The following is an 18,230-nucleotide window of genomic DNA, read 5'->3' on the forward strand; positions in this document are numbered from 1 at the left end:
ATCTTAATAAAACTGTATATGGGTATTCATTGTACTATTTTGCCACTTTTCTATAGGCTTGAAATTTGCAAAATAAAAAACTGGGGAAAGATGCTTTTAAAAAAAGGTAAATATGGAGTAAATTGAACAAATCCAGCATCCTTTACTCTTTAACTAGCATAAAGTGTCCCACTAAAAAATGACTACTTGCACAACTTATCTATGAATTCCATAATACCCTACACTATAACACAAAGTTTATACATTCTTAAAATCATTAAAAAAATCGTAAGTTTATCCTCCAAGTCCACAACATTTCTTATCATAGCACTATAATCACCAAGTCACTAGCCATGGTGAGCCCCTATTTTTGGAACTCACTGGATAACAGTTTCTTTGATGCTTCCCTAGATCCCAACCTTTTGGTCTGTGAAAGTCAGAGACTCTAAGGCACCCATTTGAGTTTTGCTCAGTTGTTTTTAGGGAGTTCAAGGCCTATAACCATCCCTTGGATGGAGGGGAGCTTGGCACTGCCTACCCCTCCCAACACTGTAATGTGGGTTATGTCAATTTACAGTGAGCAGCCTCAGCCTGCTTAAGGTACCCAGGAGACAGGTCAGCCCCGTGGTCCTGCTGTGCAGGTTTGGAAACCCTGCCTCCCGCGTTCCTGAATCCCTGCAAAGCTAACTGAAAAAGAGAATTAGGATGCAGTTTCTCTGAGTCAAATTGTACAGCCAGAGCAATACTTTTAATTCAAAATAAGGCAAGGGCAGTTCTCCCTAGAAGACACATGTCTTCAGCCTTTCAGTGGAATCCAAACTTACTTTTTCCATTATGGTAGGAAGAGAAAGAGAGTCTTGGCCAAACCTATTAACAGAGAGTTACAGGAAGGAAAGACAGAGGTTCCTGAGTGAAATGAAATTTGATACTTACCTAACACAGACCTGGGTATGCTAGTATCCCCTTTGTCAGTCAATGAAGTGCTATCATCTCTGGAGGGTATAGGCACTGAACCCTAAAAATTGGAAGAGTCGGGGGATTTAGGAAGATACAGGAACCATGATCACAATGACAAGGACTTGGAACATTCTTGCACAACTTGATATTAAAATTATCATACTTATGCCTCAGATATAAAAAGAAAATGCAGTTGGCATAAACATCTATACAAGTCTATGGTTCTTACTTGATCAGTCTGCTCTCCAAGATGGGGACCGACGGAGGTAACTTCAGCTGGTTGGTTAGAGATGAGTGCCTGGGACGTCATGAAATCTTTCCCTCCTAAATACTGGCGCAGGGCCTGTAATTCTGAATTTCTTTCCATTAGGGCCTGTACCATCTTTTCTGCAGCAGCCTAGTAAGGAAATCACACATAACATTAGAGAGATATTCTAATAAAAAAAAAATTTGTGTTCTGATGTCATTGTTAAAAGCCAGCCATTTAAGAAAAGCCAGTGGGGCCCTAAGAAATAGTTTCCTTGCTTTTATTTTATAGGAAAAACCATAGTCAATGAGCGGAAAGAAAGTCTCTCATAGGCATAATATTGGAAAAACGGAATATAACACATCTGTTACAGATAAAATAATCTAAACTTGTTCTGCTAGAACTATCAGGCTAAGGTATTAAGATTCTGGTTTGAATTGGGTAACATATGTCTTTCTTTACTCATGTGCCTTTGGCCTGAATGCTCTTTGCCCAAACATTTGTTTGGTACACTCCCTTGAGGTCTTTGCCAAATGTCAACTTTATCAGATTGGCCTAGTCTGCGTTTCCTATCTAAAACAGCAATCTCATCTCTACTCCTAATTCCCCCGTCATGCTGAATTCTTTTTACAATGCACTTACCAGTAATCAATATATCTATTTATTGTCTCTCTCTCTCTCCCCAGCCCCCCGCCCTGCCCCAACTGGATGTAAGTTTTCTAAGGGCAAGTACTATGTTTTGTTCAGTGCTGAATCCCAAGCACCCAGAACAACGTCTGGCACATAGTAGGCACTCAATTCATAGGTACTCGAGACCTATTTATTGAATGAATCAATTACACAGAAACATTTTTATCAGACCACATGATCAGGAGAATCTGAACCTCAAAATCACCAAACCCAGTTTATTTCATTTCAAATCCCACAGTTTTCTAAGACACATGATGGTACAATAAGGAAAATATTTAGAACATTTTTTTGTGACCATTACCACATAGAAAGTCTGCATTTAATCAGAAAATCTAGAAATAGTAAACTAAAAGAGGGTATAAGATGATGAATATATCAGCTATATTATAGCATCGACTGTCTCTGGGAGAATTACTACTATTTTAAATAAGAAGCTGAGCTCTTGTCATAACTTCTAAGGGAAATAAAAGAATAAACTTCCAGTTTTAGTATGTAAAATTCAGACTCTTTAGGGATTTGGACATAACCATCTTAGAGGTAACAGTACATTATTAACTTGCCTTAATAAAAATCTCTGTGAAATTATGAGAAAAAACAGAGTGAATAATACACAAGACATCTTGTGCCATATACATGATCTATCTGGCTTGGTACTCTTTTTCTAGCAGTGCTGTTTTTAGCACTGCTCCTCCAAGTGTGGCTCATGGGCCAGCAGCATAACCATCACCTGGGAGCTTGTAAGAAATGCAAATTCTTGAGGCTACGTTTTTAAAAAGCTATTCAAGGGATTTTTCTGCCTATAAAATTCGAGAAGCAGATTTAGAAGAATACAATCATTACACTTTTTCTTGCGCTGAAAATCTTTTGTAATTTCAGGCATCTCCTAGATTCCATTATTTTACTACCAGCAGTATATTAAGTGTTATAAGGCTAATTCTTTCAAATTACAAAGGGGTGAAAAAGAAAACTCAAAGACTTGTTAGCCTCTTGCCAAAGACTTAAATAATTCACAATGATCTTGTTAGGTCTATTCCAGAAGCAATTTCTGCAGCACATGGCAGCATGTATCTAACAAAATGTGTATTTACTGCAGTGGGCCTAAGAATTGGATGAGTGGAATATAACCATCCCATAATATAAGGAAGCATTAGAGAATATTATTGTCAAATAACATAGGCAAATGATAAGAATCTAGTTCCCTCTGAGAACTGACTAGGGAGAATTCTGAGTGACTGGTCCCTGAAATGCAGCACAAGTCAACTATACTAGACTTTCTCTAGCCTTTAGGAGAAAGATACGTGAAAAGGAGGGTAAGTTAAGAATTTACTTTTGAAATATTTGTGTACTATTATTTTGAAATTACTATGAGATTGTTTATTCTCATCATGGCCTTTGAAAAAACACAAACTTTTTTTTCTCTCTTAAAATAACTCAGATTTTACATGAATTAAGAGAAAATATGTAAAGTATAAGTTTTCCCATACCCTGGCTAGAAACAAAATATCACTCAAGTCTTGATAATTTAGAATCAAAATCAAAACACTCCAGAACCCTATATTCCTTTCTGTCAAAATTATCAGAACATTAAGGAAAAGAAAATGTACATAATGAATTTAATGAGTGGGGACATGTATTATTTAGGCACCCTCCAAATGCAAAGTGTTCTAGAAATATTTCATACTCTGATGACTGATGTAAAACTGTAGTCTAGTTAATAGGCTGAAGGAGAAGAACTAACAGAATGGACTGTAAAATGTGGACTATAAATGCACTAAGTGGTACTCTTCTGGACTGGGCATTAGTCCTTACTTGGCTCTCCTGCTCCCTGCTGCTCATGGACTGAAGCAGGCCCTGAATCTCCATTTCATATTCCACCACTTGTTTGTTTCGATCACTTAGAAGGTCCTGCAGCATCCTTTCCTTTCGCTGTAGACGCTGGCACAGCTCCTCAGCTATCTCATTCTGTCCTGGTCCAAGTTTGCAGAGCAATGTTGCACTAAGATCCTAATACAGGAGAGACAGTGTAAGTTTTGGAGGAAAGAATTCCATCTACTGTATATCAAAGGGCTTAAAAGAATCTATCATAGAAGAGAAAGCAAGTATGATGTTTTATTCATTTTTGTTCCCGCAGATCCAGCATAGGCCTGGCACATAAAAGACTGTCAATACATGCTCAGTGAATGAACACTAACAATACAGAAAAAAATACTTAGAATGGCAACTTACATATTGTTTTCTAAAATAAGTCCTTGCCCTATAATGCTCAGGGCACATAATAACGTTAGGTGCGGATAAATGGGCACTCAGTTCATTTATCTCATTTATCTACTCCCGTTTGACTTTATAGGGGGAACACAAAATGATCAGCTGAAAAAAATAACAAGCACTGTGTTTATTAGCACGGTGATGAAGCTGCTAGCTCTACACTGGAGGTAATACATGGGGGTTAAAACTGTGGAGCCAGATCGCCTGGGGTGCACACTGGCTCTGCCACTTATCAGCTATGTCACTTTGGACAAGTTGCTTCACTTCAGAAGTCTGTTTCCTTGCCTGTCAAAGAGGAATAATAGTATGTACCTCATAGATTTGTGAGGATTCAATGAATTGGCATCCATTACGCTCTTAAGAAAGTGCATGACGCAGCATGAGCACCATAACAAAGGTTAGCGATTCTATTGTAGGTACATTTTTTAGGTCTCATTAATTCTCACATAACTCCTTTGAGAAAGATAACTGTCCCCTTGAGTTTATAGGTATAGGAAAGAAAAGTCCCAGTGAAAGCCAGTGACCTGCCCAGAGACAGGATAGAATTAAAGACTTGGGTCACCGGCCTCTCAGACCTCAAGAGTCCTAATGCAAGACTGAGATTATGTCATCACTAAACCAACTGCCCTTAAGTTAACTAAATTCTTGCCTCCACTTCTTTGTTCCTGTCATGCAGAGATGTCTGTAGCTGCTGAATGATACTTTCTTGCTCCTTCTGCCAATGGCTAAATTTCGTTTCCATTTCTTCTTTCAGCCATTGGAGGTTTTGACAGCTGGCCGACAACTGTTCCACTTCCAGGCCTTTGGCCCTCAGGAGACTCTCCATACACTACAGTCACAAAGAAAGCAGCCGTTAAGTCAAAGGGCCACCCCACACTCCTCAGCATGAACAGGAAACCTGATCCACCTTTACATTATCTCCTAAGTTATCTATCAATTTCTTTTGCAAAAGGAAAAAACGTAGTATCTAATCCAACAATGCCATACTAGTCTATTTGCTGCTTTTAGAAACTCTCATCTAGTTTGTAGAGAGATAAGTATAATGTATGTGTTAAATGAAGTACTTTGGAGGAAGTGAAGAACTTCAAGAAGTGTCAGATGGTTAGATATTTAAGCTCTAAAATAAATATACAAAAATAGCCCAGAGTAAATATTAATAAGAGAAGTGTTCTGATTGTGGCTGTACGCAGACATGTACATAATATTAATGAGAAAAATACAATATAATAGCTGCATCTGAGCAACATTTATATAAAAGTATACAAATATTAGCAAGGATTAGAAATAAATTAGAACTATGTATAAAAATCCATATTCACTGCCCTCTCCCACAAAGTTCACAGTAGAAGTGCTAAAACTTCTCACTCCCTTATGTATAACGACAGAACTAATGACTGCTATTTTTGTTTGCTTTTGTATATCTATTTTTTAATAAAGCAAATATCCTGGTTTTCAGAAAATGATGGAAGGGGTGATGTTTCAGGTTTAGAATCCAAGTGGGAGAGGGATACCAAGTCATGACAGATTTTGCTCTTACCTGCATGGTAGCTTCATTGGAGGAGAGGATACCGCGCAATCTCTCTAAGTCATGATCTCGCTCTCTCACGGCAAGACAAAGTTGACGCAGTTCTTTTTCTTTTTCTTCTAGACTGGAGAACTTTTCGTCTATAGCCCGCTGCAAGCAAAGTCAGCATCCCAAAGCTCCACAAGAGTCACTATTATGATCATTCTTATTCAATAAGATTCCAAATATAAAGGAATGGAAAACCAACTCCCGAAAGCAGCAAATTAAGTAAATACATTTCTGAAGTCCCCCTGTGGATGAAATAATCCACAGCATCATAAGCAAAATTATGGTACCTACCTCTAGAGCAACATCTCTATCTTGTATTCTTTGCCGAAGCTTCTCAAGCAACATTTCATTTGCTTCAAGGGTTTTGTCCGAGTTATTTCGATACTGCAGGAGCTCCCGAAATTCCTGAGACCAAAACATATTTTCCTTTATTCATTTATTCAGTATTAACTGAATTTCCACACTTTGTCAAGGAATTTGTTAGTGATTCGGGATAAAAAACAAAATGTGATCACTCTCAAGGGGAACACAGTTTAGCAGGGATGACAGACATACAGAATGTCAACTATTCTGCATCACATATACGCAGGTGTATACATATACACATGTAGCAAGCTACTAGGGGAACACGGGCTGCATTGCCTAACTCTGCCTGAAGGTGTCACTAAAGTTCTCACAAAAGAGGTTACATTTGCTCTGAGTCTTAAAGGACTAGGAGTTTCCCGAGAGGCTGTGGGGTATCTCTATCAGAGAAAAAAACTGGCACAACATATGTATACCATGAAAAAATCATATGCTCAGCGAAATGTAAGGGATCCGGTGTGACTAAAGCTTAGAGTAGGTGGTAGAACTGATCAGTCTCTTCTTTGGTGCTCCATTTTTTCCTATAACTTTCATTTTATCATCTATATAACTCTGGAAATTTCTATACAGAGGTCTTCAGTGGGAGCAGTGGACATATCTTCTCTTCATTTTCCTCATACCTAGCCTAGTATCTAACTCACAGAGGTGCTTAATAACTATTTGCTGAATATTTATTGCTTAACTGTTTCAGGTCTATATTTCTTGTTTCCTACACTTGCTGGTTAGCATCTTGGTTGATGGATTGTACTTTCTATTTCTTCTGAATCCTCCTGATTCCCACCTCTTAATGTTCTACATGTAGCAGGTACTCAACACAGGTGGACTAATGTTTTGAGATGATATGAACATAAATTCCCGAGCTCTAGGAACCCAGTTTTGCTTGAAATCATTCTGTGGACTCACCTGAAGCAGCTGCTCTTTGTGACTCAGACTGTGGCTGAGCTGCTGAATGTGTTGCTCTTGGGTGCGAATCTCATTGTATTTTTCAGCCTCCAGGGTATGAAGCCGTTGGCCCTTACTCTGCAATTCTCCTTGTAGCTGCTGCAAGGCTTTTCGCAACTCCTGAATTAAATAGATTCCCTTTTCAAACAATCTAAAATTTTCACATGGTCATTAGATAGGGAGGCCTTAAAACTTTCAAAGCACAGAAAACAAAAAATAAAGTAGCAAAAAGTGCCATTCTTAAAATTACTATAGAGATACTACTACACATGAGTCAAATATGATGTGGGAAATCATGGGAACCGTGGATGGGGGTAGGATGTACATTTGATATTACAGTTCAATACTTATTTTTGGCTTAAAAATGATACATCTATATAAGTACTAAGTGGGACTCTGTTCTACCATAAACCTGGATCCTTTACTTTACAGTAAACTCAAGGATACAACATTCCTACCTATCCTTTTAAATCTTAAAAAAAAAAAAAAGATGGCATTTGCTCTAACAAGAAACCATTTAAGAATTATGTGTTTTATTTAAAAAAATATACATGACTAATTGTGCACGCCATTCCTCTGACTTGGTTGTTCCCACTTTTCTGCCTCGCTGACTCTTACCCACCCTTCAAGAATAATCTCAGATAACCTCCTCCTTTGTGAAGCTTTCCTGATTCCCTTCCCCGGTCCCTTGTATATATTCCTACAGGACCCCTATATGCCTCTTCCACAGTATTTACCACATTGAAATACTGTTTACGTGACTGTCTTTCATACTATATTACAAGTAACTTAAGAGGAATAGAGCCTGTGATATTCACCCTTGTATTTCCAGAACACAGCCCCAATACCTGGCACATGGTATAAGGGCAACAAATGTTGAGCTGAATTACTTAGATTAAGTAAGTGACTCAAGGGTTCAACACAAGCTATCTTTATAAAAAGTTACTATCAGGGCAAAGTCTGCATTTACACAGTGCCACAAAATGATTAATGATTTACTTGGTTATGTTTCCAAGAAGCCTCTTTCTGCTGTTCTCTCTCCCGTGCTGCAGCCTCTACAAATTGCACACATCGTCTGGCATCAGCCAGCTGCCGTTCTCTTTGTCGTACCACCCTCTGGAGCTTCTGTATTTCAAGCTGGCTGCAGAATAAAGCGCTCTGAAGGTCAAGCAGAGCCACCTGCTGCTGAGCTGGGGAAGTAGCCTCTGAGTTCTGAAAAGAGAGTGAGAATCATCATCACAAGGAGGGCAAGCACTGAACAGCCGACAAGAACAACAAGATCAACACTGTGGCTGCGAGTGGCACATCCTCAAGTGATGCCTCCTGTCCCAGGTGACCCTCACATACATGAAGTTGTCCAAGCTGACTTTGGTGCAGCATTTCTCGAAGCTTTACCATTGTGTCGTTTTGACCTTCGATCACCTGGTACAACTCCTCGGTCTGAAAACAAAGACAGGGAGTACCAAAAATGTTAGCAAGCTAAATATAAATTCCGTTATCTCGCCTGTACAGATTTTAGAAGCAGGACTATTCCAAAATTCCAATTTAGATGACAGTACAGTTTCTCTAGGCTACGATCTGTTAGTCTGACAATATCCAATTCAACAAATTATAGAATACTTGTCTACTTTGATGGGAAAAATTGTTTCCTCATGGGTCCTTGACTGCCAAACATTGTACCTCATTTTCCCTGCTTTTCAGAGTTTCCTTGAGGTTTTGAATTGTACCATCTTGCTTCTGAGACGACTCCTGAGCGGACTTCAGTTCACAGCTCATTTCATTCAGTTTTTCTTGAAGAATCTGAATTCAGCGAAGAAAAACAGTTTGGTAGGTCAATGATTTCTTTTAACCTCAAATGCAACCATGAAGTCCTTCCTCAAATCTAGGTTTAAAGGATTTCTTAGGGAATATTACCTTATTAATTTTTCCCCACATAGGATAACCATTAAAGTCCTAAGTCAATCAGCAAGAGAAAGTAGCAGGAAATGTGAAATACTTCTTTTAATACTCAATTGCTTCAATTCTCGTGCACTGTGCTTTCTCTATGACGGCAGCCATACTGGGGGTACTTGTCCACATGAGTCACTGTGGATCTTTTACACGAAGACCAAGGAGCTTCTGCTATCTACTACAGGACAGGACACAACAAGGGTACACAAAGCCAGGAGCACAGCGTCCCAAATTGTGGGAATTTTCTTCTAAGCAGATGTTAAAACCCATGGGCTATAAAGGGGTAAGAAGTTAAACCAAAATCAAAAGCATGAACCTCTTGTCTCAGTGCCTTATACAGCTGAAAATTGCACTCAAGTTTTATTATCAGACCTAAAAGGCACCAGAAATTCTGATCTGTGCAGAACAGGCTAAAATCTTGATGAGAGATACAGGAAAGAACTACACTTTTAAGAATATATTCCACAGAGCACCAGGCATACACAGTACCCATCTCCCAGGTCCTACTCAGAGAGGTTAACGCAGACCCAGCTAGAGCCAGTCACATTCTCAAGAAACCCTGTGATCTCCAATACCTTGTTGGTGGCCTCTGTTTGCTGGATTTTTTCCTGGAGTTCTGTCAAATGGGAATCAGATACAGCCTGCTGAGTTGTACCGGTCTCACCTGAATTCAGCTTTGGTTGTCTGAGTAACTCTTCGGTCGTGGGCTAGGAAGAAGCAGTGAGATGATTAAGTTAAGCGTAGCCAACAATAAAGTTTAATTTTATCTTCAAATGTCTTTGGCATCTTTTGCCAGAGACTTAGAAAACCAGCGTTGCTGAATGGCTTATCAGTAATTCCTGAAGCCAGTCCTGTTCCGCATTCTGAGTACTGATTCACTTCCTCTCTAGCTCCCCTCCCCACCTTTCTCTTTCTCTATTCAGTTAAAGCAAGTAATTCAGAGATTAAAAAGAAGAGAGGATTTTTTAAAATGCTTATGATGACCAAATATTTGCTTTATCCTATTTTCAATCAGGGAATTCAAAAGGTCAAACTCACACCATCCCTAAGGGAGAAAAAGTTATAGTTCAACTATCTTTCTTACAACATGCCTATTCACATTATTGGAAAAATGGGTAGATTTCAAATATGGACCACACATTAGATAATAGTATTTAATCAATACTAAATTTCCTAACTTTGGTAATTGTACTGTAGTTATGTAAGAGATGTCCTTGTCTTTAGGAAATACATGCTTATTGAGCGTAAAGATGCATAATATCTGCAACTAATTCTCAAATAATTCAGGAATAAAAAAATGTGTCTATAAACAGTGAGAGTGATAAAGCAAATGTAGCAACATATAGCAACTGGTGAATCTGTGAGTTCTTTGTACTCCTCTTATGACTTCTCTAACTTTGAAATTATTTTAAGATAAAAAGTAACAAAAATTAAAATAAATTTTTAAATCCATAGGGTCTGGGAAGGAGGTATGTTTTATAGGAATATCGATTCACCAAAAAGATTCAGGTGAAAAAAAAATCTATTTATATTTGGGATGATCAGACTAAGATAAACTTACCGAACTGTACCTAATATTCATTATGAGCTAAGATACAAAAATAAAACTTTAGCAATTCACTGTGGCATTAAATTCCATCTCTTCTCTCCCTGCCTATCCCCCCTCCCTTTCTCCTGCACTCCCATTAGGGAAAATACAAATCCATTAGGAAGAGAAAAAAGGCAGCTATATTCATTTTTTCTTTACCTCACATGTTTAAACTCTGATTACCACCTTCTAGGCAGTGGGGTTTCAGCTTACCTTAAACCCCTTCCTGACAGCAACTGACTGGAAGTATAAAGATTTCAGAAGAAAAATCTTTGCTATTCTTCCAGGGCTGTTCATCATTTTTTAAAACATCTATGAAGTACCCCCTAATATGCAAAGCACTGTGGGATTCGGAATGGGGAGCTAAATGATAAAAGAACAAGGAAATACACTAAATATAAGCTAGTGACAAGCCCTATGCTATAAAATAGGAAAGCATGACAAAGTTGTTAAGTTACTTTAAAGTGGCTGATGAGCGGAAGGTCTCTATCAGGCAGCATTTAAATTAAGATCTACATGATAAAGAACCAGCTCTGCAAAATAAGAATAATCTTATTCAGAAGAATAATCCAGGCAGAGGATCAACTAATGGAAAAGACCTCGGGTAGATATGCCCCTGGGAAAGAGAAAAGCCTACATGGTTAGAGGAGCACTTTCCAAGAGAAATATAATATGAGCCACATATGTAATTTAAAATTTTCTAGTATCTTCATTGACTAAAGAAAAAATAAATAGGTAAACTTAATTTTAATAAAACATTTTATTTGACCCAATATATTATACCTAAAATATTATCATAAGCATGTATTCAATATAGAAATTATCAAGATACTTTACATTCTTTCCATAATAAGTCTTTAAAATTAAGGTTATACTTCACACTCACAGCATATCTCATTTCGGACTAGCCACATTTCAAGTGCTCAGTAGTCACACAGGGCTAGTGGCGGCCTTTCTGGAAAGCACAGGGCTAGAGCATACTGGGCAAAGTGGATGGTAATACACGATGAAGTGGAAAGGCAGAGAGGGGCCAGATCTGGTGTACAGAACCTACATCGGAGGTAATGAAGCTGGATTTCATTCTCATTGAAATGAGAATGGACTGCAGGGTTTTTAAGGGAAAAGTAATCAATCATATTTAAATTTTAAATAGCTGCTCTGTGATGAATAGATTGTTGGGAGCACCAACAGGAATGGGAAGACCAGCTAGGAGGCTGCTGCAGGGGAAAGATAATAGTGGCTTGGATTATAGTGGTAGTAATGGAGGGAGAGAGAAATGGATAGATTTGGATATGTTTTGAAGGTAGAGTCTACAGGACTGGATGGTGAGACAGGGAGAAAGAGAAAAGTAGCAAGGATAATGACTCCTAGAAAAAATTGAGATATTTGTTGTTGTGGGTATAACAGGGAGCCTTGCCCTGAAGCGATGTGAATTATGTCACACCATGGAAGAGGTAACTATTTTAATAGATATTTACAACAATTCTGACTGATAAATAATTTTATCATTTATTTAACGATAAAACATTCTCTACCAAACTTGCCTTCTTACTTCCTCGGTGTAAAACAAATTTCCAACAACATCTATTACAAGATATTTTTCAAATTCAAACTATAACAAGCAGAATTAAATAGCTTCAAGTTTTAAATGGTCATATTTAATCATTTTAAACCAAAGAATCTTAGAGCTGTGAAGGACACTTTATAAATTAGCCATCTGGTCCAATCCTATCTTACATTTGAGGAAATGGAGACTTAGATAAGTAATTTGTCCAAAGTTACACTGGAAATCAGGAAAAGGATCCAATTAAACCAAATGCAGTTAAGTCGGTAACTTCCTTTTCATCTTTATAAACCCATTGCCTACCATAATGCCCGGAATATTGTACGGACCAAAAGTTTTTGTTTAATAAAGTAAACAGAACAATAAAAACAAAAGCAAATTAACAAAAATAGGCCTGTCTCCTAATTCCCAGACCATTGCTCTAATCTCTCAGTGGCTCTCTTAGAAAAAGACCAGATAAATAGATAAAAAGGTAGATGTTTAATTTACGCATTTCAACATCAACTTTAAATCCAAAGGATGCCACAGAAAAGTACATAATGAGTCTGGATCTCATCTGAACCCATCTTGGCACGAATCATCATAGGAAACCCCTAATTTGGTAAATGTAATGTATTGACCTAAAGGCTAGAAGATGTTTGTTTCTTCTTTATTCATAATATTTTATTATTTTAAATCTCAGGAAAAAAATGTCCTTTCAGATAAGTCTGCCAAAAGAGTACCTAGCAAAGTCCCACTGAGTAAACAGCTCATAATGAATCTTGTGAAATATCAAGTACATAAACCAACCACTCCTATGAAAGATTTTGTAGAGCCTGAAATCAGTAATACTTGATTTGGTTGAATCAGTGTTAATCTCCATGCTATCAGTTTCTAAAATCACGTTGTAATCATAATATAATTTTAAATTCAGTTGCTTTTGACTCAGGACAAATGCTTTTCAGCATCAGAAAAGAGAATTGCTTCCAGGCCTAAGGTTGCATAAAATAAGACCTTTAGGCTAAAAGGCAATTATTTAGATCTTCTGGATTAACAGCAGTTTTCTTGACACTTTCATAGTCATAATAGAAAGTCACAGGGCTCAAACTACTATAATTTTCTATCCTATTGTTAGCAATAGGGGATACACAAGAACTATCAACTAGCATAAAATTAAAGGCCTAATCTTTCACCAGCATCTAATGCTTACCCCTTCCAAAGGGCCTGATCTGGGTTACATAGCTAAGCTATAGAGAGGGATAAATTTATCATAGCCATACAAGAGCAAACTCTGGCATTGCAAGGCTTGAAGCAAAGGTCTCTTACTCTCTGAATTTAGATAGAAAAGAAAACTGCACGTGAACCAGAGCTGAATTAATGTTTACCAAGGGACCACACCCCTTCTATGACAGCTTTTCTATTGTAGTTCAGGGCCAGACAATAAAGAAGGAAATTATCAGCTAGAATAAAGCTTCAAACCTTTCTTTAGATATTTGACAACCTTGGGTCTTCAGACATAAATTCTGTAGGAGGCAAATAAATCAGTTTGCATAATGTCAGAAAATTAGTAAGCAGGAGTTGCAGTTTTTCTTTAATATAAGAAAGAAAGAAGGAAAGAGAGAAAGAAAAAGAAGAAAAGCAACCAGGAGGCATTCTGATGGAGATATTTAACAGTAACCAGATTAAACAAAGGAATCAAAATGACCTTACAGAACAATCTCGCTCTTAGGATAAGAGCTTTTCTTCATATTTGTAGCAGAATTTAGCTAAAGGAATTTTTTTTCTTTCAAGTTTTTTCCTTCTACAGACTAAAAAGAGAACTACCAAAAACAATTTACACTTATTTCTATTCTATCCACATTTGTTCAGAAACAGACAAAAATTAGTCTGCCTTTGTCCCACTTAGATCTTCTTTTGCCATAAAGCACAACAGGCCTTAAGGTGCTTAAAAGTCAAGACTTAAACCGTAGATCCAGAATCCAAAACATACATTTTATCTACAAACACTTTGAGCCTAATTAATCTATTTCCTTCCACATTCTTAATTATTGGAGAAAACAGCACAGCAATCAAATGCCATGATTCTTCAAGCTGAATGTTTTCTTCCTCCTCTCAATGTTTTATTATTCTACAAACAGTAAAGGCGGTAAGCCAGGTTACAGCAGAAAGGTCAAACACTGCTGTGTTAAAGGTCTATTTTTTTCTGATGTCTAAATTTAGTGAAGAAAAGGGACTTGACCTAAAGGTACAGTTACCATATTTTAAATACGCTCATTAGGATGCCAGATTTCTTCACAGAATTCCTAAAGAATCCTCCCGCAACCCTTAGGGTATAGAAAGAAGGTCCTGCACTTAAAACAAGTATTTATTTAATTCAATGTACATCAGACAATGTGGTTTAATACATAGAATAAAAAGGTCTTGGCTGAGAATGGTTAGGAATCTTTGGCTCTGCCTGGGCTAAGTTATTTAAACCATGAGCTTTCCACATCTCTAAATTGAGAGACTGCGTGAGATGATCTTTAAGCTCCTCCCCAGCTCCAAAATTTTTTGAGCCCAGGCGCCAAGACAGTATTTTTAATTTAATATGAAGAAAAAACTCCTCTTGTTTCACCTGTAATTTTCTAAGTCTTCACCTTTCTACAATATTGGCCATATTTGAAAGGGGGGAAAAAAGGTTATTTCCCATCCAGCCTGTCCAAACTATTTTTAGATCCTAATATGAAAACACTATGTTTAATTTGTGACATCTATGTCTGCTCACAGAAATACCGTATTGTAAAGCCCAAATTTAGCTGCAAAGCTCAATGAAAGAAAAGGAAGCAAAAGAAAAGTACACAAGCGTTAGGCATACTAAACATTTTATACAAACGAAAACATGTTTTAAACTTTTGGATAGTCATACTTTTATGTAACACTTTAATATATGCTACTTCTGACACTTTTGTGCAAATTCAAAAATATTTCTCCCATTTCCTCCTTCTAATTGAGATGCAAATATTATACATAATAGAACTATTTTTAAAAAATTTCAAGTGACAATCAACAATTTCATTTAGAAGCTCTAAGTTTCTGGGATGATGCTGACTGGTAGCAAGCTTTCCAAAAATTCCTTCTAGATTGTCCCCCTTTGTAATGGTATCACTAGAGAATCTGTATCAAGTAGGACATGCCAGATGTTTCACAAAATTAATTGAACCCAGCATTTACTGTTGCTGTAGAAACAAAATAGCATCTGTCAGGTCCCTGTACTAGTAGCTGAATTTAAAAGGTTGGTATGAAATCAACTGGGCAGACATGAACAGCTCAGATTAAGATCAACTGTCATCTTCCAGTCATTAAGAAATTCATGGGTACAACGGATAAAACTCTCCTATCATCCGATAATGGATGAATCCCTACTTAATATCAAACTTCTTCAAACAGAGCTCAGTATACAAACTGGCTGTAAAGAGTTTTTGCCTTAACATTTTAAATGACGATACTTGACTTCCCAAGTCTGTTTTATGAACGAGTCATCGTTAGTCCTCAAATGACCTCTTAATTTATTTTAAATATTGCCCAGATGTTACAATACTTTGGTGGATTAATAGGTTTTTCCCCAAACCTTTACCCTAAGCTCTAACCAGTTTGAGGCACACGTGCGATGAAAGGCTTCATGCTCTAGGGAGGGCTAAATAGCAGAACTAACTCCCTTACAGAATAGGAGAAACATTCATAAATCTAAAAATGAAAATAAAAAAAAGAAGGGGGTAGGGGATAGAAAAAGGAAGTAAGAGGAAAGAGTTCTAGTGCCAGAAATAAGATTAAATGCTTTTTATAGGGTAAAGGTGAATTAGAAATCTTTCTCTTTTTGTCTTAAAAGGTGTGCAATTTTGATAATTAATGGGACAGCCAATAGATAATCTTATAAAGAGGATTGTGAAAAACAAATTATTTGAATGAATCACATTTACTAAAGGGGACACAAATGGGCTCAATGATTAATTTTCTCAAGTCTAGAATATTATTAACCTTCACCTAGACAGAAATCACGTGAAGCCTGAGGCCAGCTAACTTCAATCAGAAAGGCACCTATGCAGCCATTTTGTATACCTGGACCCGAAGTGGCAAATAATCTTCACAGAGATCATCCCACAGCTCCTGGAGGTCTGAAATCTCCAAGGGATAACTCACGGATGTCTTGTAAAGGGGTTTCAAAGACCTGTTAAGGAAACCAGAACTAACTCCATCTGTCATGATATGGCCAGGCCTGGTTCCAGGTGGGCTGGATTTCACTGGAATAGGAAGCTTGCTCCCTCGGGGGCTCTGGATGGGCTTATAATCAAGACCTTTAATCATGCTAAGAGCTAGCTCCAGCTTGTGGTTACACATATGCCGTGGGGCCTGTTCATCTGAACAACAGTCACATTTTACAAGCTCCTTTGCACTTCTCTCAGGTTCCTCTTCCTTTTGCTGTGGAGGACTAGCCTGGACACTTGCATCCAAAGATTCCACAGAGGATCCCGGTGTCCCTTCTTCCATGCTTTCTCCATCTGGGGGTACCTTCACACTTGGTAAATCCGGTGGCCCAACCTCAGACAATGCTGGTTCTTCAGTGCAAATGCTGGTGGACCACCTGGTAGAAGGGCCATACGAGATACTTTTTGCCACTTTTCGAGGCACCTTACAAATGGCTTCATAGTCTGAATCAGCAACCCGCAAAGCTGCACAACCACGGCATCTCCTGGGTCGGTTTCCGGGGCCTTCCGAAGCATGACAGCTGTGTAGCTCCTGAGTCTGATCCTCATTTTCTACCCAGCACTCAAACCCTGAATAGGCAAAGTCCTCCTGGAGCAGTGCAGAGTATCTTACATCGGGTAAGCCGGAAATGTCAACCGTTCCATTCCCTGCCTTGGTCTCCGCGCCAGTGTCATCGTTATTCTTCCGATACATGCTAGCAATGCAGAACTTGAGGCGGTCCTTCTCCAGCAGCAGCTTCTGCAAGCGCTCGATAGAAAGGGCTTCGATCCGGGCAATGACGGTGTCGAATCTATAGATCCGATCAAGCATGAAAGCACACTTGCTGCAAGCAAACTCAGCTTTGCCATCCCGGGAGACATCCTTGCCCAGGACGTGCGACAGCAGAACCTGGAGGTTGAGCTTGGATGCCGTGTGGAAGATCCAGCGCCGCTGGTTTCCGCACAGCTCCCGGGCACAGATCCTGCAAATCTCCTTCATCTTCCCTCCTGCGGTTGCCGAGCTTCCCTAATGCGGCTGCTGCTCGGTGATCACTCACTGGCGCTTGGTTGCGTTCCGTCTCCCGCCCCGGTGGCCTCCGACCGGCATGGCACAGCCCGATGGGGTCCCCACTCTACAGAGGCGCTTCGCTGCCACCCGCGCGCGGACTCTGGGTACCAGAGTGGTCAGCCCCGCCCCTCGGGGAGGGGGCGGGCGAGGAAACACTTCAGGGGGGCGGATGCTGAGTGACATCAGCGCAGGCCGCGTTGAGAACCTGCCATGTCTCCTCCAGCTGTCTCTCCCACCAGCCGTGGTGTCCTCAATGTCCTCCCTCTCAGCTGGCTGGGTTCGTGGTCCACAAGCGTCCGCCCGCGGCTGACGCAAAAACTCAGAGATTGAGGATCAGATTTCAAGATGGCGCCAGAGGCTCGGCGCCTGCGGCCACCGGCAAACTCCTCTGGGAGCTGTAGTCCAGGAGGCCGGCTCCTCGTTCTGCGCATGCGGGGTGGCGAGCGCGTCCCCTCGCCCCCGAACGACTTAGTGCTGCTCGCGGTAGAACACAGACCTGGCTAGCAGTGAGTACCGGAGTGGAGAGCAGGACGGATGGCGACCTCTGCTAGGCCACTTTTATCTGCTAAAATTTCACCCCAAAAGCGCACCAGTTCCCTCACGGATCCTCCCTTCCGCCCTTGCGGGATGTCCCAAAGCTCTGCTTGGGTAGGAGAAAGCTGAATCCCCGCCCCCTCTCTCCACGGGTAGTGCCACGTACTCTGGATGGAGCAGCCTGGCAGCGCCACTAGGTACCGCTGCGCGCCGCCTCCCTCCCGCCTGCAGCCCCCGTCTCCTCTCCCTACCCAGTCCGGTGCCTGGATTAAAAGGCCCCAGGTCTTCACAAGCGGCCGGGGAGAATGGG

General features: G+C 39.6%; 1 protein-coding gene across 2 annotated transcripts in view; it reads right to left on the reverse strand.

Annotated features, from left to right (window-relative positions):
• PDE4DIP (phosphodiesterase 4D interacting protein) overlaps positions 1-17,984 on the reverse strand; it is a 58,565-nt gene extending 40,581 nt beyond the window's left edge. Inside the window, exons 1-12 of one of the 2 annotated variants that reach the window (XM_029227669.1) lie at positions 16,193-17,984; positions 9,542-9,673; positions 8,697-8,816; positions 8,364-8,456; positions 8,016-8,228; positions 6,978-7,136; positions 6,003-6,116; positions 5,676-5,813; positions 4,788-4,967; positions 3,683-3,877; positions 1,166-1,333; positions 913-994 (exon numbers count right to left, since the gene is read on the reverse strand). In XM_029227669.1, the coding sequence (XP_029083502.1) occupies positions 913-994; positions 1,166-1,333; positions 3,683-3,877; positions 4,788-4,967; positions 5,676-5,813; positions 6,003-6,116; positions 6,978-7,136; positions 8,016-8,228; positions 8,364-8,456; positions 8,697-8,816; positions 9,542-9,673; positions 16,193-17,317 (2,719 nt within the window). In that variant the 5' untranslated portion in view covers positions 17,318-17,984. The remainder of the gene's footprint in view (positions 1-912; positions 995-1,165; positions 1,334-3,682; positions 3,878-4,787; positions 4,968-5,675; positions 5,814-6,002; positions 6,117-6,977; positions 7,137-8,015; positions 8,229-8,363; positions 8,457-8,696; positions 8,817-9,541; positions 9,674-16,192) is intronic. The other variant, XM_029227667.1, reaches the window with a different exon arrangement.
• Between the last annotated feature and the right edge of the window lie 246 nt (positions 17,985-18,230).

This window comes from Monodon monoceros, unplaced genomic scaffold (genome assembly GCF_005190385.1).
Source record: "Monodon monoceros isolate NGI ecotype Baffin Bay Population unplaced genomic scaffold, NGI_Narwhal_1 Super_Scaffold_18, whole genome shotgun sequence".
Taxonomy (NCBI): Eukaryota; Metazoa; Chordata; class Mammalia; order Artiodactyla; family Monodontidae; genus Monodon; species Monodon monoceros.